The sequence below is a fragment of the Mycetomoellerius zeteki genome, unplaced genomic scaffold, assembly GCF_001594055.1.
Source record: "Mycetomoellerius zeteki isolate Tzet28-1 unplaced genomic scaffold, Tzet1.0 scaffold151, whole genome shotgun sequence".
Taxonomy (NCBI): domain Eukaryota; kingdom Metazoa; phylum Arthropoda; class Insecta; order Hymenoptera; family Formicidae; genus Mycetomoellerius; species Mycetomoellerius zeteki.
Window position 1 is genome coordinate 853175 of NW_017256458.1, and position 22721 is coordinate 875895.

The following is a 22721-nucleotide window of genomic DNA, read 5'->3' on the forward strand; positions in this document are numbered from 1 at the left end:
AAAATCTTATTTAATTAGTTAAAGAAATATTATTATCATTATTGTTAAATCTTATCTTAGTTTAAAAAATTTAAACTATTATTTAAATTATTATTGTTAAATATCTTTTTTTAGTTTAAAAAATTTTATTTAATTAGTTTAATTTAAAAAACGATCTGTTTAATTTTTTTAGTTTTGTATAATTTTTTAAATATTTTATTTCCTTTTATTTGTTCTGAATAATTTTCAGAAGTTAACAGATAATTTTCTAAAAATTCCAATTTTTGTTAATGTTTGGTAAATTTTGCTGCTCCATCATGTTGAACAACTTTTCTCGAATCATTATTAACTCTAAAATCAAATTCAAATAATTGAAACCAGAAATAAACGCATGAAAGGTTAAGAAATTCCTATTTATTACTTTAATAAACTTATATTGGCTACATCACACGAACAATCGCGCGATTCCGCGGCTGGTTTTTACGAAATCGTGAAGTAAAAACCTAGAAACTTTCATCTTTTTATTAAAGTAAAAAAAAATTATCGAGAAACATCCAGAAGTACTACTTATACTATTATCCTCGAGTTTGTAAAAATTTGTTCAAGAAAACGATAGATTTCGACTATTGGACTGGTTGCTTGTTTACGCGTAACGATAGACATTAGATATAGTCAATTGTTTTCTAACTCTTCAGCTTTCTTAAATAGTCTTTATTTTCACTTGGAATAAGTTTTAAAAAATCGACTTTTGGCCGCCTAAATCGAACGAATACGCCACCGTGCATCGTGTGAAATTCCAGTTTTGAGACCATAGGAATCTCGCATATACCTTGGGATCAACACTCATAAAATGGTACTTGTGCCGAGGTTGCTCTGGAAGTTTCGTCAAAGCTGGGAGAATCACTACGTGGATGATCTTTGATCTCGATTGTTGTTAATTGTTGCCAAATAAGTATTGTACCTAGAATGCGACCGAAATGATCGCTCCACTGTATTTACTGTATTTTCCACTCGGTCAGCATTACCACGATATTACTATATTATTTTATTCTTTTCCATGACAATGGAATGCCAATGAAAGAAAGAAAAGCTATACGCTCTATCGAGTTGACGTTACATAACTCACCCTTGATGTAAACTCTGCATGTTATTGAAATATATCATTAAACTTTGAATGTGTAATTGAGATAACCCGTCCTCTTTTACCCCCTAAATATAATTTATATAAAAAAGATAATTTAATTATCTATAATTAACGTTAATCCACACATTGTTATACGCGAAACATACGTAATATGCTGTTGCAGAAAACATGCCTTCCTGTGACGTGCCTTCTCATTTAAGCAAATTATAAGTATGAGAGAACCATTTCTGAGATATCATACCGAGAAAAATAATCTTCCGAGAAGCTTCACGCCTGCTGAATAAAATAGAGAAGGCCTTCGTGCGAGCTCATTGATTGACAGCTGACGTGTTTCACGTGCCTTAATTTCGCGTAGCAGTTTTTGCGTTCATTACTTCCAAGGTCAGTGTTAAATGAGTGACGAGCTGATCCGAAAAAAATCACGCGGATACGAAGTTTTGTATAAAAATAAGTGGCCTAGGCACAGTTGGCGTCGTAGACTTTCCGAAACGCATTGTGACACAGTTTGTCGAAGACGCGCTTCAATATCTGGTTCTCGTCTTGTCTAAAAAAAAAATACAACTGCTTGGAACCGTTGAATCAGTTATTTTGACAGTCAAGTGCTTTTAAACCGTTCGATAGTTTCAAATTAATAAAAAATCTGTAGCTCGAGAGGACGTCAAAGAGCTTCCTCATCGATTAGAAATGTTCTCTTGCAAATAGCTTTTGATTCCTTCGACCATTCTAGAATTAATTAATGTATCGTATTAATTTTCTTTTTGTTAAGAGGCACTGAGGAATGAACATTCGTGTCAAAACTGCGACTTACAGTTAACCAGTGAGAACTCCTAATAGCTCGTCACGAGCAGGCACGGAAACCACTTTGCTCTTCGCGCCAACGACTTCCTCTCGAAATTACGAGCTCCTTTATTGGAAGCGTCTGCAAATATTGATTCTCGGACACGGGCGTTCGCGTGCGTGCGGCAGTTCGCGCTCATGTACAACGTACACGCCGCTGAGATTTCAGAACTTCTCGACCAACTTTTTGCATGCATAAATCGCCGTGTTACTTCACACGTAATGCAATTTCAGATCGCATGCTTCGTTTTACGATTCGTTACTGTTGTCTATCACCTTGCCTGTGGCTTTCGTGTATCCGCCTGATTAACATACACGGAATTGACAAAAATAGCCGCGACGACTGCGATGCCTCGAATCGAAACTCGCGAGAAAAGCCAAAAATTTTGTTCATTAAACATTATATTTATTGTATAACATTTTATAAAAAATTAAGGAATGAGCGTCTCTATATTTGAGTTTTGTGACTGTAATTTTAGATTTCTAGAAATTTCATCTACGAACGAGTCAACGTTTATTCCAAAACATCATTATAAATTATAACAATTAAAATTTTCGACTGTACTCTGTGTAATTAATTTAAAATTTATCAGAACTGTCATTAAAAATATTAAATTTTAATTTAAATTATAATTAAACTGAACAGAGTTGCCATTAAAAATATCTTCCAAAAGTTTCGTTTCTACGAATGACATTTAAAACTTATAAAGACTTTCAATATTGGTAAAATGTTCAGTGACATTTACTATTAAAAATTGACTATTAAAAAAAATATTAAGTTAAAATTTATGATACACTGCTGTGTTATATTATAAGCGTTTATATTATAAGCTCTCTCGCTTTCTCTAAAAATACTTGCAAAAGTTTCGTTTCTACAAATGATATTTAAAACTTATATGTATATAAAAGATTCCAAACTAGCAAAGTGTTCAGTGACATTCGCTATTAAAAATTGACTACTAAAAATATTAAATTAAAATTTATGATACTGCTCGATTATTTAAGTGTCTGTTTCTCTCGTCCTCTTTAAAAGTATTTTCAAAAGTTCCGTTTGCACGTATGATATTTAAAACTTACAAGAAGTTTCAAAACCGCTGGCAATAAATTTAGTGTTATTGACATTTACTGTTAAAAATTGACTGTTAGAAATTTCGTTTACACGAATGGTATGATCCAGAACTTACTTATAAAAGATTCCAAAACCGCTGGCAAAATGTTCAGTGACATTTACTGTTACCTTGCGGCAAGGCATAAAATTATCTTTGCGACGGCCCATTGTCGCGGCTTGACGACACGTCATTCGCGGTTTGGCGATCGAAATTAAAACTCCGCGCGAACTCATTACGGACCAAATTTACGCTGCATAAGTGGCGGGCGACACGATATTTAAATCTCGCTGTCGCGTATGTTTTTCTTAGTTCGTCGCGTACTATTGTCCGATCATCGGCACACGCTCGCTTTTCATTGGTCATCTTTTGTTAATAGCGCTCGATCCAAAAAACGATCGGCAGAAATAGCATAAGCGCTCCTCACTAGCCCGATACCTCGTCTCCGCATAAAGTTGCAGTACTGTCTCCAGATTATTTTAGTACTGCCAGGTACAATGAACGACAATAATTCGGAAGTGACCACCGTTCGCGCGAATTGCGTGCGTTATATGTGCGAGTTATACTTCCACGACGCAATCACTCATAGCGGTAGATCAAGCGTGATCTGGGACATCGTCTCGACGTTAATAGGCGAATCATCAATCGCACGGACGTCCCAGTCGAGCAACGTTATGTAAATGCTTCTCACCCGACACCCGACATTTCTGGTTAACGATGACATGATGGCTACTACTAGCGGCATTTAGCCAGAAAATTGATAATTCTGGTAAGCCCAATTTGGAATTGGCGAACATTGAGAAATGATTCTGCTAATCGTTTAGCATAAAGCATCGACAGCTTTTCTAAAAAATGACGGTTTTTTAAAAAAAAAACCTGAACTAGTGAGAACATAACAAATTTTCATTTCGTTTCGTTTTCGCTTTTAACGTAATACACCTTTCAGTGCAGATAAAATAAAATTGATAAAGATATTAAAAAGCACACTTAGTTTGTATGGACAAAAAAGGTTTTCACAGTGAAACAATGGAAGCATTAGTCTTCCTGACTAATACCTTTAAATCGATTTGCTCAGCTGTCACGCACTTGATCAAGTGTGATAACGTCGCTGGATACAATCATGATTCAGGAGAAAAACTACAATACTTGCATTTCGGGAAAATCACGTGTTTAAAAAAAGTTATGTTTCTCTCATCAAGTTTCTGTTCAACGTCAAGGGTTCTTTTAACAGTTTTAATTAATCATGTAATCTTGAAGAAGTTGCAAAGCAAAAATGAATATGAGGAGAAGGAGGAGTTATACGGTGGTTATGGATGTTCTATTTTTATTATAGCAGTTTTTACACTGAGAGAAATGTTTTATATAATATGTGACCTACAAAGACTTTTTTACTTCTTAATTAAAAAATTTTGTTAAACAAAATTTGGTTGTCCAATTTACCATTATTCTAATCAAATTTTGATTAAAACAATAAAATTTTTCAATTAAAAGGTAAAAAAGTTTTTGTAAGTCACATATCAATAAATAGTTATTCATACCAAACGTTTTCCTCAGTGAACTGATCTTGAATCATCGGATGATCGGACGAAGCCGCGAGCACGTGCACCTATTGCAACGTGGCGACCGCGTGCTGCGACGTAAATATAGAATGAAAAACAAGAAAATAACTGAGGAGATTAACTCTGTCTCGCCGTACAATTCTGGATCTGACGCTGTAAATTCTGCAACGTACACGGAAAAAAACAATTTTGCTGAAGTATCTAAAAATTTAGCTCGATACAGATTTAAAATAATTTTGTTGGACCGTCAAAATAATTATATCCTAGCAAATAAGCTAACGTTATTTGTTGTCATTTTGATGTCAGAATGATGTGATTTAATTGTTATTATATTATTTATGTTATTATATTATTGATCGTTTTGGTGTCAAATGACGTTAAATACGTCATTTTGATATCAAAATGACGAAAAATAAAGTCAGCCCGATTTCTCGCCGACGTATCGTATTGCTAGAAGTTGGCTTAACAGAAACAGAATTCTAGTTCTCATTCTATGATTATGAAGTAATTAAAAAACCAAGTCAAAATATAAGAATATTTAAAGAAAACGTTACAGAAGCAAAAAATAGAATTTCCATCCATTAAGAAAGAGAAGTAAAGTTCCGTGACGTCATGGGTGAGGAAGATATAATCGCGATTTCAGATTTCGGATTCGATATACGAAAATAATCCTCTGGCTTATTCGTGGAAAAAAAACGCAAGTTGAAAGGAAATTTATTTTTCCGTGGAGCTAAAATTAAGTTCGCCAAGATTATATCGATCTGAATTCGCGTTCGCTGTTAGAACAGCACCTTTTGTTTAGCTGCCAAATGATGTTGCCCGTTTTAATCAATCACGAATCCGCGCACGTCCTAATATGTGTATACGGATAGGTATACGCGAACACGCCATAAATCGCGATGTAATTAGAATTCAGCCGCGAGGTTTTGCATGTATCTGGGAATGCGACGCGCGCCTCCTCAAATTCGCGCGGAAGCACATTCTAATTTTCCATCAGCGCGGCATCGTAACACCTGGCTAAAATTCGCGCCTGCGTGATGCCGGAGGCCTCGCTCCAGCTAGCCCTCGTGAGACTTTCAACGCGAGGGTGCAATTTAAACTTTGGCCCAGTAGCCAATCAACCCCTTGACGAGCGAACGATCCGGGGAAGTCGGCCGGTGGTGGAAACTATAAGCTCGATTCGCGCGCAAAGATTCGCGTTTCGTTATCGTTCGGCACAAATGGTGCGATTCGTGCCGCAAAGTTCGTCGCCGCCGCCTTGTTTTCGAAAAGTGCCCCCGCGAGGATCGCGTTTCGATCGTAATTCAAGAATAGAAGACACCGGTTGCGCAAAGGTAACAGATTTAGGCTACGCCGTGCATCTGTTCATCCTGACGATCTCGATTGCTTCCACGACGTTGCAAAAATAGAGTACCTTGTTTATTTTCAGGAAACCGGAGTTTTCGCGAGAGACCAATGCATTTTAAATGTACCACTTTTTATTTGGTTTTTGACACTTAATATTTTTGTAAATGATAAAACAGTTTGCATAAACGCGTTACTGCATGTGATGAGAACTCGAGATAACGTTTTATAACTTTGCACACGAAGTAGCCGCGTGAAGAATACAACATTCCACTGCGCGCCTCGCATCTAAGCCTAATTACGTGATACAGATTTAGAATACTCGGCGTAGTACACTCTAGCTCGAGTGTAGATACTCCAAAGAATCACGTTTCAGACCGTGACCCAGAGGCGCAAATCACGAGATTAGTCCGAGTCGAAAAGTCATGTTAAATTTTCTCACGGTAGAGTTCGGTCAAGATCGCAATTACAATATCCATACATAATCAATGAGTGTGAATAATATATGTTTAAGTTTAAGTCTTTAAGCATAAAAAAGAATCTTTTTCAATTATATTCTAATCATTTTAGCGAGTTTTTTGTGTCTTACAATATTGCAAGGAATAAAAAATATTTTGTATCAAACGACTCAAATGTATCAGATTAAGTCAAAATGTATCAACAATTTATATTCTTTTTATCTGCAATTTATTTTATTTTCTTACAATGAAAATATGCAATCTTTTCTTTTTCTCTTTCTTTTCTTTTTTTTAAATATACATATTTAACTACAACATACAGAGCTGCTAAAATTTTAAATCAATTAATCATTTAATTGATCAATTTAGAATTGATTAATTTAGAATTTCGATAGCTGAAATAGAGTCAAATAGTCGATAAAATAGAGAAGATAGTGATACTTTCCTATGATTGATATTGCTTTTGTATTTAGATTATAAACATTATTGATTTTTTTTAACATTATGTCAGAAATTGTATTAAAATGTCACTGTCTTTTCTGAAATGTAGGTACTCAATGTATCCCTAATATTTAACCAATATATTGTCATTAAATTGCTGCTTATAAAAAATTAACATATTAATATTTAATTAATCGTACACTGCCGTCCAGTATATCTTATTATACAATTAGACAATTGAATACATTTACATTAATTTGACACAAATCAACACAATTTGATTTTTTAATAAAAAGGAAATAATTTTCAAAGATTAAAGACGTTTACTCAATTATATATTAAAAATATTAATTATATGGTATATCGTTACATATATCATACATTTAAAGTAGATTAAATTTGAAACAGAAAAATGTTTGCAGAAAGCTCTGTAATATAAAAACTCTAGAAAGCTTTATAATAAAGTATAAACTGTTAAATTGGACGGAATTAATAATTCGACTGATTTCTTTCAGTGTTCCGGAAGAGCAAATTACAACGTGAACGATCACGGTCATGGTCTTGAGCGGAACGCTCACGGATTCCAGCTTCTTGGCTATCACACCGTCTACGATCAGATTTAAACCGGTTAGTAATATGCATGTCTTTTCCGTGAAACACACATACAGATATTTATTAGTGTTAAGCCTCGTCAAGATCGTGACGAATCGCGGAACTGGCTTCTCGAGATTACGATCGCATCCTGAAAATGTCAACGACACGATCATGCACGTGACTCTGAAATGAATGTCACTATTATTTCAGTATGATAACATCGCGTGAGACTTATTAACACTTATTAGTAACCTCAGTGAATAGGCACGTGCGGAATCTTAATAAGTCGTATCGCGTCCTAGAAAATTATCGATACTTTCCTTCATGCTCGCTATGGCGTGTCGGAATTTGCCCGTCAAAATCTGTATTTAATTAGTGTTAGCTGCATTTAAGCACGGAACTGTTAAATAATATTTAAAATCGCTTCTTCTTATTTCTTCTATTTTTTTTCATTATAAGGTGTATACTGATCAAAAATAATGTACATGTAATATAAATTTTAGAGATACAATAGATAAATTTTTTTTTTATTTTGCATTGTAATGATAATTTTATTCCAATAAAATAATAATATTACATAGTGGCGTAATTTATGTCTTTAATGTAAAGAATTAATTTTAAACTCTTTCTAATGTAATTACAATAGTAAAATTAATTTACTACAAATCATAATAAATGTCACATTTTAAAGATATTAGTATAATAAGCAAACATGATTAAATTTAAATTAAATTATAAAAGTGCTTTTTTCGCAACATAGAGATCTTCTCGTAATTCTCGGAATGTCACAAGAATTACGAGTGCAACGTACTAATTCATCTAGTACTTAACAAATTATCTTTTTAATCACCCCAGAGGTAGGTAGTTCGCGGAAATCGCGTGAGTAAAAGTTTAAAAAAAGAACGCCTCATTTCTCTGTGTCTTGTTGTTACGGCCTAATGATTTTCACCGAGGAATTTTTTCACAATGGAGAAGAAGAGCCCATGTCTCTGTGCTCGAGTTCGCTCCGAATTCATTGAGGGTGCCGACCTTGGCACGAAAAGCGTCGCGTCTTTTCGAGACGAGGCGATTAGAAGATCGCGTGTTCGGTTCTTGTGCGCCTCACCCTCCTGACGCTCTTATCGGTGTCATTTGGCACACACGTTCCTCATCCATTTCTCGATCTCCATCAAATACAGTCTTATTTACTATAAATGTCACTCTTAATCCAAGTGACATTTTACATGGTGCATTCCGCATAATTGTTTCTCTATATATTTCTCCTGAAATATGGCTGTCTTTTTGATCGTTTTTTTAATGATTGATATCATATCTCTTCTGAAGCTATTAAAAAAGCTCAAATTTCCTTTAAAACATCTATGAGCCTTCTCTCTAACGTCTTCTATATGCAATTTCAACCCAATTTATTATAAATTTAATTCTTCATTATTTGCGTGGTGTATTTAGTCTTTCGCTATTAATAACAAATTCGTCGGTCAAAGGCGAAAATCCTATTAAGTTAGAAGATATAGAAGTCTAGTGGAATGTTAAAAATGTGAAGTTAAAAATTAAAAGTCAGGTGACAATTTATATAAAAAAACGTTAAGAATTTTAAATGTGTCTAACAGTATTGTTTTTACTTCCTTGATATTAACGAGTTCCAAGAACTATCTTATTAAATATTATTAATCTTTATTTAATTATAAATAACAAAAAAGAAGCAATGAAAAAGAAATAATAAAAATTGAAATATAATGTTGGGGTGTGAGAAACACATCACGCGAATAATTACGTTAAAAAATCTATGCGAGTGTTATAAGATTGAATATTCTACTTAAATTTTATTTATTTAAACAGATTTCTTCTCTTAATAAAGTTCTAGGAAATTCTACATATGTACCGAATGAACATAACAGCGTTGTGTTAAAAATGAAATGGGTTAACTATTTCGCGCCTTTCGTGAGACGCCAACGGAACGACGCGGCTATATAATGATAGATAAAACTTGAGCGGCTTTCGAGTAGACGTTACGTATGCCATAACGTAGTGGCTGCCAGAACGACGGGTTCTCATGCAGTACGGTCAATCAATGTCAGAAGGCACGCACGGCTAAAAGTCAATCAGACAGAGCTTCCGCTTGGCGCTGATCACTGACGTTCCTCTCGATCGAGTTACGGCAGCCGAAACGACGCGCTTGGCGTTTATAAATCAACGTTATGGGCAAGATATCGATCTCGATGTCGAATCTTAGGTTGAGAGTCGGCCTCTCGTGGCGCATTAAATCTCGGATATTCCTTATGCGAGTCTCATTAATTCGTAATCATGCAATCATGATGCGTCTGAGAACGCACCCCACTTTTCGTTTTTAGTAATTTGAAATATTTATTTTGCCGGGGAGAGAAAGGTTTACATTGTTGTTCAAACCTTGCATGTCTTATACACAGAAAGAACGATTTTCTACAATATTTAAAATTTAGCTAGATCTGAAAATAATTTTATTGGATTATCAAAATAATTATATAGGAAGCTCAAGTTGATTACTAGAATGTATTTCAAAATTTTTTGCAGCATTGCTCATCATTCTTGAGTTTCCTACATAATTATTTTGATAATTTAACAAAATTATTTCTAGAACTGCATCTATTTAAATTTTTAGATATTTCACCAAAATCGTTCTTTCCGTATACGTTAGATTTAATAATCGATGAAAAATGTATAGGTACTAATAAAATTATTTTGAAAGCTGTAATTATAAAAGAAAAAAAAATAGTTTGCATGTAAAAAGAATAATTTTTCAAATCTGCGATATTTGTCTTGCAAACGTGGGATTAAATGATACTTTATGCGAACACGAGTTTATTCATTCAAGACGCATGTTATCACGATGGAACGTGGTAGTTCCGACTGACGTCATAATATTGAAATTCTAGCCACAAGCTGGCGAGATATGACACTTACCGCGACTAATACTCCGTCGCGATAATGTTCTGTCACTTTGATTAATCAGTCACTCTTATCATACAACGCGGTACGACGGTTGTCGAGGGTAGGGATCGTCCACGATCCATAAACGAAAAACATCAACCTCGGGAAAGTGCCCCACGTAAAATTTGTTGTCCGTGACAAGAAGAGAGCTTCTTTTTTTCCTCTCTTGTCTCTGTGACAAACGGCGATCGTTCTTCCGGACATTGATCATCTAGCAGTAGATTGGCATCCCCGCGTGGGATAGAGGCACGAACGCCGTATTTTACAGCATCCAATATAGTTCCATATGGTATGCTCGAGCTGACACCGAAGCTTTTCACAGAGCAACGCAATTGTATGGATATGAAACAGTCTATTCAGAGGGGGAGATAGAGCAAACACTGCGGAATCGAGCGATGAAAATTCGATAACTGGGGCGATAACTCTGGCGCCCATTTAGTATAGTCGGCTCGTGCCAGTTTTGTCCAACTCACATAACGAGGCGAAATCTCGAGGTCTCTTATTACATTGAACGTGTTATTATCGTTGCAATTATCCATTGCTCTCTCGCACGAATTTCGTTCCAATGAGCCACTCGTAATTGTTATCGGTTATTGACCGTGCTTGACAATTTAGAGTTAAACAATCTTTAAGACAAACATAATGGCGTGTTGCAATTTGCAATACAATATAATAAAATCGCCCCTTTAATCTTTTACATTTATATATGTTAATTTTAATCGATTCAACAATTGTATGATATTTTTATCTGGTATATTGACAATACAGCATATTTATTTAAATGTCTGTATATTTATTACTGTCAGCTATCGATTCTGAATGGAAAGTATGTCCACTGTGTTGAATGCCAAACGATTTCCATGTACATATGAAGCATCTTTTCTTACAAGGAGTTCTTCTCCTCATAATCGATAGTGAGGCGCTTTTTGAGACTCTGTAATGGAAGATGTCTCGAAATTTGATCCCTCTACTTCTTCTATCTACATACCACTAAATTGACTTCGAATACTTATTTTATTTATTTTACTCTATCAATTTTACGGCTTAAGACTTAAGACTTAAGTAATGGCTTATTGTAGAAAGTCTAAAAGAAAAAATTGAAAAAAGTTCTTTAAAATATTGCTGAAAGAATTTTAAACACAGCTTCTGTTAAAACTTCTTCTTTATTCACATGTCTTTCTCGTTCGAAGTAAGTATCTTCGAAAATGTCGAAGAAGATCGATAAACCGGTGTGTACCTTGGAAAGTTCAAAATATTGGCGAACAGCCAAAAGCTACGATGATAGGATAATATCGTATGCTGCTACGGCGCCGAAATAACCGCGTGTTCGAAAGATGAAAGTCGTGATTTTATACGGGTACACCGTTGAAGAGTTAGATTTACCGTCGGAATCGCCTCGCTCGCTTTTCGCCTCGGATTTGGAGAGTAATTTCCGTCGACCATGAAGTTAACGGCCCGCCAGTGAGTATGAAGGGAAAAAAGAGAGGAACAATTCGATTTACGAAACGTGCTCTCGTCGGAAGAATTGTAGCATTTGGCTGATTAGAAAGAGTATGAAAAGAGAAATTCCTTCTTTCGGAAGCTATCTATTTTGGAGCAATTTCTCAAAAAGCTCACAAGTATGATTAAATACGATCGTTCTTTTACTTCAAAAGTGATACAAATAAAAACATACGATTTTCGAATTAATATCATAAATAAGATAGATAAACTTTACTCTAGTAATCAAACGTAAACTAATTTAATTTTTATAAAAAATCGTCAAAACGTTATAACTTATAAAAAGGATAGTCAAAAAAAACTTCAAAATTATCATGTAGTTAAGTGTGGAACAAAAATGACAAAAATAAAATTTGATTATGTTATAAGAATATATTCCATTTGCCGATATTATTTAATTAGTCAATAATTTTCTATTAACTTGAAAAATAGTTTTCCCTCTTTTCTGAGAAATTTGTTTTTTTGAATTGTGCCACTTTGGAATAAGGGAGCGATATATTTATGTAACCACATAAAATATTTATTAGTACTATAATGTATAATAATAGTATCAAATAAGATAATAAGAAATGTGAAAAATAATGTGACAGGTTTATATAAAAACGTATGAGAGGAGAGATGAAATATAATTAAGCTAAAATAACTAACGGTAGATACTAATTCAATCTAGAAGAAAGCATGTAACAGATTAGGATAATCAATAAAATTTCCCGATCGAGCTTTGTCATGTGTTCTTCATAATTTTCAGCGTATGTGTCGATGAATCGTGGAACAATAAAAAGAAATGTAGGTTGAAGAAGCGATTCCAACGCGCGCTTCGGCGGAAATCACGACGTTGCGCTCGCGTGACAGGAGAACTGATTCGAGTTCCCGGTGATAAAAGTGTTTCCCAGTGAGTGCGTTTTAATTTATATTACAGCCTCTGCGCAGTACCATTTGATTTCTCGGTCGAGCGTAAATTTCGACCGGGAAAAGAATCTGTAAAGAATGACCTGTCTATTGATCCTATTAATAGAACACTCTTCCTTTCTCTAGTTGAATTTCATGATGATGTCGTAATCGTGACGAACCTAGAAACGAAGAGAAAGGAAAAGTAAGTAATTTGAAAATAAATTCCTCATAATTATCGGAGTTTTTTTCACGGAAAGAATGATATTGCCCTAAGTATTGGGTTGAAACAAAAGTTCTTATCGCTACGAACTTTCAAATTCAAGCAGCTTTAACTTCGTTAAAAATAAATGAAATTTAAATGTAAAAAAATTTTAGAGCTTAAATTTTCTACTTTTGGAAAATCACTATATGTCTTTTGAATTTCATTGAATTTGATAATTTTTACACATAGAAAACTACGAGCTGGACAAAAATGGGAAAAAATTTTTTGTTTTTGGACTTGTCATATGCGCAAAAAACTTGCAAAAATTTTCAACTTTCTGAAAGGTTTAAGTTTTCACAACAAAATTGTTCTTTAAAAATGTTCCTAAGATTTTTTATTATTGAGTTATATGTCGTGGATTAATTAAAAGAAGCACTTTGATTTTGATTGTTTATAGCTTCGTTAAAAATCATCGTACTGTAATAAAAAAAAACCGATTCTTAAAACATTATTTTATCGAATGATATAATTGTCAAATTTTTTATAAAAACATGTAAACAAGATGCAAATAAAATAGCAATACTTTTGTTCTAACCCAATACCTAAAAATTTATATAGATATACACATATAACAGAAAATAATTTTGTTGGACTATCAAAATAATTATGTAGGACATGCTGGTTGTTAGAATGTCAAAACTTTTTGCAGCATTGCTCATCATGCTTGAGTTTCCTCTCTATAATTATTTTCTTTAACATTTTTTGTTAAAATGATCACAAATAACATCAGTTTATTTGTTGGGACATAATTATTTTGGTCCAGCAAAATTATCTTTAAATCTGTATCTACCTAGATCTTTAAATATACTTTAGCAAAAATTCGTTCTTATTCCTCTCTCATTTTACATCGACTTCGACTCTCGCTGCGTTGAGATCGAATTATTATTCCGAATCATAAAATGGAATTGCGAAAAGTAGCTTCTTCCAGCCTATCACGGAGCCCCGACCTTCGACGATGGTAGGTGGTCATAGGGTGAAGCATACGATGAGCAATGAAACCACTACGACGTCCATGGTCACCGACGACGTTACCAATAGGAGCTACAACAATGTCGTTGTCTCCACTGTACAACCGACCACCACTCAGCAAGTAAGCTTCTCTCTCTCTCTTACTCTCTCATTCATCGTGCATCTTCGTTTTCATTACGTCGACGCGTATCACGTCGACGGGTCGGTCGCGCGACGTCTCGCGGCCTCGGGAGAGCGAAGAGCGGTAGTCTATCTCGCGGGACGCGCGACTCCTCCGCAAAGTGTCGCGTCGCCGCGTGATATCGGACTTTCGCGCATTCAACGTTCTCGAAGTTAGACGCAACGTTGTGATTATTCAGCGAAAAAAAAAACGAAGTTGTTGCACACGGTTGACAGAAGTTTGTACAATACATGCGTATAATAAGATAGACTTCTCCACGGCGTCTTCGAGTGAAGCGATCTAGATCTCGCTTCCGAAGTAAGTTGCTCCAGTTTCGGTGAGCTTTTAGTGCTTAAATGTAAATACGTATATATCTAACGTACAGCGATATAAAGAGCGACAATACTACTTTGACATTGTCAAAAAGAAAATTTCTTTTCTCGCTATCTTGATCAGCAAATAAATATATCTAGTATAATTTAACCCGCTGAAGCTAACGGTGAGTCTAGTAATTTCACTTAATTATAAATGTCTTTGTAAAAAATATCAAACAATTCAATCTTCTTTATGTTATATCAGCAAATTTAATTTAATCCGATTGAAATATACTTAATATTTATTTTTTTTATAAGTTATGCCATTTGAGTTCCTTGAAATTAATAAGTGTTTCTTAATTAATATAAATTCTTTGGATTTTATGGATTCAGCATTAGTAACTGTTATAGATTTGACGTCAGCTCTGAAGGGTTAATAATAAATTTAAACGATATTTATATGAAAATTTACACAATTATCAGCTATTAAAGATGGACAGTTACTAAGAATAGATCAAAGATTTCATTTAGATAGTTTATCATTTATTTTGGACATTCATAGAAGTGGTGCGTTCACTTGAGATGTAATTAATGAAAATATTTATAGACAATTTCAAAGTTTAACTTTGTGAATAGATAGAGTGATCACGACACCCCAGGTATAGTTTTCTTTAAAACCTTCTAGAAAAAGAAAATAAAAAGTATTGCTTTAATCGATGTCCAGAAATTTTACAGTTCATCATTTTTACATTCCTTTATTTTATGAAGTTGTAGCTAATGTAAATTTAATCTTTAAATATAGGTGGATGGCTACAACACTCTACGCATAATTATCTTAAAATCTTTGTATTTGGAAAAAGGAAAATAAAAAGAATTGCCCAAGATCTTAAAGTTAATTATTTTTACATTCTTCTATCTCATAAAAATAATGTAAATAATGTAAATTTAAATCTATACATACTATTAAAAAAACTATAAAGATAAAATTTGTTTGAGGTGTTCTGAGGACCACTCACTATTTAACAATAACATAATACATCAGTAAAAAATATAACTATAAAATATTGAAAACTTTGTTGAGGTTCTAAACACTCCACCTATCAATTTGCATATATTTTTAAGTTTACCAACTTAAAGGTCAATCAAAATTAATTTACGGTTTGAATTTTTTTATTAATTATTTTTCACGAGGTTTCTTGGAAGTGTCGAAAACGTGTAAATGCGCAATGAACGCTCTGTACGACTGTTCGTGAACGTATAAGGAAAACATAAGTGTGGCTCTCGGATTCGTACCTTAATAACTCGTGTGTGTATGTACACACACGAGGCACCGACCGATGCGAGAGCTTAACTGACATATAAATAGCTTATTTAAAGAGAATCGGCTAGAATTTTTCCGCGTGTACGTCTTGAGACCGTCAGGAAGGCACGAGTCGCTTTCCGAGGAAGACTGTGCTACTGGAGCGGATTCAGCGATTGTATCGGCCGACACATGATTGAAAGACGTCAGAGATCTCGCCAGAAGAGAACTCCCCTTTCGAAGAGCGTGTAATTCGTTCATCACTTTTTTCGGTGTCCGTAACGGTATTCGGACTCGTGATGTGAATGAATAAATTGATGTTGTGAAACGAATTTGGAGTCTCCATTGCTCATGTCTCCGTCGCTCGTGACACATGTGATTCGTAAATATAGCATTGATATTCATCATTATAGTGCGAGGAAATTCTGAGCGCGTTAAATTGTGTTCGACTGAGAGACGATTTTGTATTGATAATTAGGAAAAGATAAAAATTAGATATACGGACATATATGTATTTCCCTGGATGTAATTCTTTAAATATATATATATGCAATAAATTAAATTAATATGTACATATATATATATTTAATAATAGTGCTAGTTTTTAATTAAAATAACATTTTTTTAAATCAAAATTTACTGTTATTAAAGTTAAGATTCTATAAAACTCTAGAGATATATTTTTAGATATATTTTTTTAAAAACTTAGATTTAAATATTCAGAAATATATTTTATTCTTAAATAAAGCTTTAGAATCTCAGGCGATGATAAATAAAAATAAAAATGATTGGGCAAATTATGAATTTACGGATAATCGAGTTGAATGACGGTAGAGTATGATGTGAACTAGAGCATCGATCAATATGTGAATTTTGGTTCTCCCTCGAGACTAATTTCGTACGTTCGGCAGAAAGTCCGACGGATCTTCGAGGAGCAAGCCAGGTGGCAAGAAAGCGGCCCACGCAGACGCGCGAAATGTACATCATCGAGTACTGCCTACTGCGTGGTTAACAACTACAGCATCGTTGCCTCTAGGGGCGAACTTGCTCGAAATAACCGCGCCGCGAATGAAACGACGACGACCAGCGTCGCCACCAAGAGACGAACGTCGTCGATCGGGACTGTAAACGGAAGACTCCACTCCAAGGAAGAGTCCGCTCGGAGTGGCATCCTCGTCACAGAAGAGGAATCGAGGAAGCCGAAGGACGTGTCCAAAAACTTGACAAGATCGGGCGTCTCAAGGAGCATCCAGCGAGGTATAATCAAGTCCGCTTCCGTGCCTAAGGACTTGAAAGAAGGTGCGTTGCATAATTTCTAAACTTATCAATGAAAATTACGCATCATTTGTTATTCAATAATCTGTTTTATATTTTTATCGAAATGTAATTGCTAATTTTTTTTATAAAAAAAGTTCCAGTTATTTAACGAGTACTGATATACTTGCAACGAAAATTATCGTTGCCTATTATTATTTATTAATTTGTTTTATACTCATTTTTTAATCGAAATGTAACTATTATTTTATTTAGAGAAACTCCATTTAATGAGTATCGATACTTGTTCAAGACTTTTAACAAATACCAATTGTTGCGCGATTATTTTTTATGACAATGTCAGCTTCTTTGACAGTATTAAGCTTAGAACAGAACCGCTTATAGGTATGAATACATCAACTAAGAGAAGCACCGATTATATACGGTTAAAGTTAGACGTTGGAATAATACATCTATATACAGAGAGTGCAAAAAGTATTTGTACAGAGAAAATATTTTTTACAAAAACTTTATTTTTAAAAAGAAAATATTATCTAACAAGAAATGACTTATCAAATTGATGTCGAATAGATATCAAAGATTTCGACACCAATCGATTCGACATCTAATTAATGATTATTTTTTACTAGGTAATTAGCAATTTATTTATATAAATTATAACATAGACTGTATATTTCTCAAAATTATTGTACCAAAAAGATGTGTAATAACTAAATAAAACATATTATTTTAAAAATAAGAAAAAATTAAAAACGATATTGTTTGTCTACTGGCATCTTAATTTATTTGATATTTAGCAAGTTTGTGCTTATATCATTTGCGTTTTTCTGGATACTTAAGCGTAGTTAACATTCCTTTTATATGATTTGGAAGGAGAGATTATCGTCATCAGCTATTCTAAGCCAAAAGCCGAAATTATTTTCGACAGAAAACTTAATTTCCTGTACTATCTGTATCCCTCTAATGACTACTTGGCCATTGAAACGACGATGCTGACGTGCATACCGTGATAATTTGTATTTTCACCTCTTTCGTCCCACGGGTTACCACTGGCGAAACTACAATATCTAACGAAAATCACATATCTCGTAATTTCTGATTAGAATTGCAAATGAAACTACGAGATACACAGAACCTTTTCATAACAATCTCAACGCGGTCAACTCATTTTCGAGCACGAGAATAAACGGAAACAAACTGCATTGATTAAAAATTAATAGAAACGTTCCGATGAATTCGATAAAAGACAAATTAAGTTAATTATACCATAGCGGAACAAAATAAGTCATTATCATATCAAAATGATGTCAAAATGACTCCAAAACGATGATTAAAAGTCATTTTTAATCATTTCCGATTGAATTTAATGTCATTTTGACGTTATATCGTGACTTGTTGTTCTGTTTATTGAATAATCTCTTACCGAAATCCAATAATTGTTTCAAAGTAAAAGGGGATACCTTTCTATTTATACAATTTAATTTTCTAAAACTCGTACGTCAAATACGCGTTGCGACTTATCAGCTCAGGTTAGAACGAAACAAAATAAATGTTCACTTTCGGCTCACATCGATCCTAATAACGCCGCGCGAAGTTCTATGTGCTCACGCGATCCACGATATGTTTACTTGCGCGAAATATTTTATGGCAATCTACGACAGGTGCGAGCGTCCGCGCGCCGCTAAATACATCTATTTAAGCCTGCGACTGCAGACTGCTGAGGACGCCGCGGCGCGAGACGTCTTGGGAAGTAACACCGGCCAAATATAGAGTCGTGACTCCGCAGGTCTTCCAGTGAGAGAAAGAACGTTGCAACGGGTGCCGGAGGAGGGAATCCTGAAGAGATCTTCCGCCTTCCTGGCGAGTCTAGCGCATCATCATCCCTCCAGCAAACTCGCCGAGAGGAATTCGCCGGACGACGAGTTGACCAAGTTCCTCAGATCGTCGGACGGCGACGAGCTTCGCGGCTCTTTATCCTCGAGGTATACCGGTCTGAAGGGATACTTTTCGGTCCTGACTAACGGCGACGACGCGGAATTGTGTCCTCTGCGACCGTCACCTAGTGTCCAGACATTATCTACGAGTTTGAAGAAGAAGGGTGTCGGAGTAAAGAAGTCGGTCTCCTTCAGCTCCGATACCAGCTTCGAGGAGAAACGTGTGCCGTATCGGAAGCCTGCCGTTCACGAAGCCAAGGTCTATCGCAAAGGTGTGCTTCAAGGTGAGTTCTGCGTGCTTTATGACATTCGCGCTCTATGGCGATTTTACAGATTTTGATACAATATCCATATTACTTAGTTCTTACTAATTGTAAAGAAAGAATATCTGTTTTAATAAATATAGTTAACTTTTCATCGGCAATGTAAAATCTTCACTCTTTGTCTGCAATCTGGGTCTTTGTACTTGTAAAAACTTTAACAATGAGATTTTATTATCATAGAAGTTGGATTGCATTTTACTTATTTGTTACAGATTCTTTGTTCATCAGAATTTATGATAAAAAATGTCTGTGTCTTTAAAATCTAACATTGCCGAGAGAAGGTTAAATAAAGATTTGTAGCCTTTCGCTATTTTTTAAATAAAAGAGAAATTACGAGCTATCTGAAATCCAATAATACTTTATGTACCAATGCAATATAAATATTTGAATTATTGCTTTTACGTAAGAGATTATTTGCTAATGATTTGTTACGTGCATAACTTTTCGTGTTAACATGTACGTCATTTAGGTATTAGCGCCGACAAATTGATTCCAACGTGTAACATCACTGATAAAATGTTCTAACTGATAAGAACATTTACATTTCGATAACCGTTTGTTTAACATTGAAATCTGAAGATATATCTCGGATCAATGCAAAAATTTTCAACAAAAATTGGGATTTAACAAATTGTGGACACAAATTTATCAAGAAGCAAATTATTATTTTTTTTTTAATGAAGTAGATGTTCGAGTAATTTAATCATTATCAGTATACACGATGATTTTCTAATCCTTTACTACACATGATTGTTTGTTCCGTTAATTGTTAATTTTCAATCGTCATTACTTTTATAAGTATACAAAAATTATTAGATAATTCTTACTATATAAAATAACTTTAATATATACTTTCGAAAGTATTTGTAAAGTTATGTATTAAACAAAAATTGCATATAAATTTTATAATTACAGTTGATAAAATGAAAAAAAATGTACTCTTTAATATAAAAATTTAAAACTTTGATTCAGTACTTACATTTTAAACAATGTATTTTATTATCGATATTTCATTAAAAAAAACTTATAACTAATTAGAAAAATATTATTTATAACGTTTTTTTATTATTATTTATAATATTTGACGCATATAATAGAAATGTTCAACGTTTTAGTAAAAAATTATCGCTTAAATTTAAATTTTCTTTTTAATAGTTTGTGAAATTCTTGCAATATAAACAAGAATTAGTTAAAAATTAAAAAAATAAAAATTTGCTGTAGAAAGGTACTCACTCTACACACGTTGATCCATTCATGACTCAATGATTCGCATAAGTCGGCAACATATCAAAAATCTATCCTTTAGATGTTAAACTTTTTTTAGCAAAAGGACAGAGACTATTGCTTAGCCAGATGCTCCTAATATTTCAAAGAAAAGATATGCACGGGACATAAATAATTCATCGTATGTATTAAAGATTAATGTCGAAAGAGTTTTTAAAAATATCACATGCTTGCAAAATATCACAAACTTGCAATTCATGACCGTAAAATTTGAAACAGTTTGCCAATTTCAAAAAGCGTAGTCTATCATATAAACTTAATACAGTTATTATCTAATGAGTTATAATCCAATAATAAGTTCTGATATATTGTATTAGACAGTTACAATTGCTCAATTAATCCAATAAAATTTTTTCACAATTCGATATTAGTTTTGAAATAATAAAAAAATAACAGAACAGTATTCACAGGTGAATGTAAATCTTGCAGATCATATACGTAAAGAGACGATCAAATCAAAAGTGCCGCCCTCGTGGGAAATACCCTCTGGGGGCCCTACGGCCCTTTTGAGGGCCGCTAGAGAGGCTGACGATACTGGTCTTAAAGAAATCGTCACACAGGCTCGGAAAGTAGGTCTGAAAGGCATGGACGTCAACGTGGTCGACAGTAGCGGCAGGGTGAGTACAAAAGTTTCTAATTAATTGAATTAATCTCTAATTGCCATTGCGCTTCGTAACTTAAAAATTGCTTTACAATATTCTACCTGTCGTTTACTTTCTATCGCATAGCGTATGGCGCGACGTGTGTATTTGCGTGTCTGTAAAATGTGTGCCTTATAAAATTGTAAAAAATTCAATAGTGCATTAAAATTTGCGATTTTACAGAAAAAAAAGAAGCAATATCGCTCCCTTAAAAAATGATATCACTTAAAATGATGATTTTCGAGTTATTATTATGAATGCTTACTAACTCGTAATAGGAACACATATTTTTGTGATGCTGAAGGATGGATCCTTGGCACCCATTAAAGTTTCTTCTTATTAGTTTCAGAAATTAACATAATTAGAGTACAATAATCAGCCTTCATATGAGTAGAACAAAACTCTAAAAAATAAGATTGTGTAACATAAAATTACTCCCAATTATCTGACTAATTCGATATGCAAACTAAAAAAATGTATGAATTATTAAATATACATTTAATGATTGACCTAAATAATTACGAATTTCACAAATTCGAATTGATTGATCTAGTTCGAAGTTCTTTCGAAACTGCAACCTGGGAACGGGAGATGGTCGTTTAGGCGAAATGGCTCACACTAAACGAATCCGACGGATTGGAAAGCCGGCGGCGATTTGTAATTAACAGCACACGATTCGCGATCGATGAAAGTGCAATTAAGGCCGAGCGAGTCGTGCGCGACGGCAGGAAACAAATTTCGCCTTCGAATGGATCTATTTTTAAATTGTCCAACTATGATTCCGGTGATTCCGAGGCGTGAGTTCCGTTTCTCGCAAGTTATGCAAAAATGTATACAACTACAACAACCTCCGTGGATCGCTCGACGATTGATTGCAGACGGTCGAGAGTTAACAGAAGCGTAAAAAGTTTCGAGATTTTATTACTATTTTCACTCGTCGCTCTGTTCTTTTCGTCAGCCTGATATAAAATTAAGTTAAAACAAATAACACAATTCACTTAAAAATCTTTTACTTTAAAAAATATGAATAAAAAATATGGACATACCTATGAATTTAACATTATGCGGTATTTATATAATTTTTGTGAGAATTATATTTAACATCTATACTTTTTAGAGTGTATTCGGGAGAGTGGTCTAAATCGGACCTTTTCCAAGTAGTTCCAAATAGGACCTTTTTAATTTAAATGAATACGATTAAGCAGATTTGCGTACTATTTATTTATAATGTAAAGTCCTTATTAGACATCGAACATGTGATAGCAGTTTGACAGTTCTCTGTCATAACATTCATAAAATAGAGGCAAAAATGTATTTTCAACTATCGTGCGAAAATTTTTTTTTTAAAAAGGAAAATCCTTGTAAATCATTATTTAAAAGGTGTTAAAAATTTGAAAAGTAATTGATTTAAGATAATTAAAGAGTGTAGAATTCAAAAATAT

General features: G+C 34.0%; 1 protein-coding gene across 3 annotated transcripts in view; it reads left to right on the forward strand.

Annotated features, from left to right (window-relative positions):
• Positions 1-3428: 3428 nt before the first annotated feature.
• The window catches only part of LOC108720538 (protein HOS4), a 29326-nt gene continuing 10033 nt past the window's right edge, over positions 3429-22721 (forward strand). Inside the window, exons 1-7 of one of the 3 annotated variants that reach the window (XM_018444604.1) lie at positions 7434-7495; positions 12675-12818; positions 12962-13019; positions 14008-14169; positions 16734-17121; positions 18884-19315; positions 21068-21255. In XM_018444604.1, the coding sequence (XP_018300106.1) occupies positions 14035-14169; positions 16734-17121; positions 18884-19315; positions 21068-21255 (1143 nt within the window). In that variant the 5' untranslated portion in view covers positions 7434-7495; positions 12675-12818; positions 12962-13019; positions 14008-14034. Of the gene's footprint in view, positions 3836-7383; positions 7496-12674; positions 12819-12961; positions 13020-14007; positions 14170-16733; positions 17122-18883; positions 19316-21067; positions 21256-22721 lie in introns of those variants that run through there. The other 2 variants (XM_018444605.1, XM_018444606.1) reach the window with 2 other exon arrangements.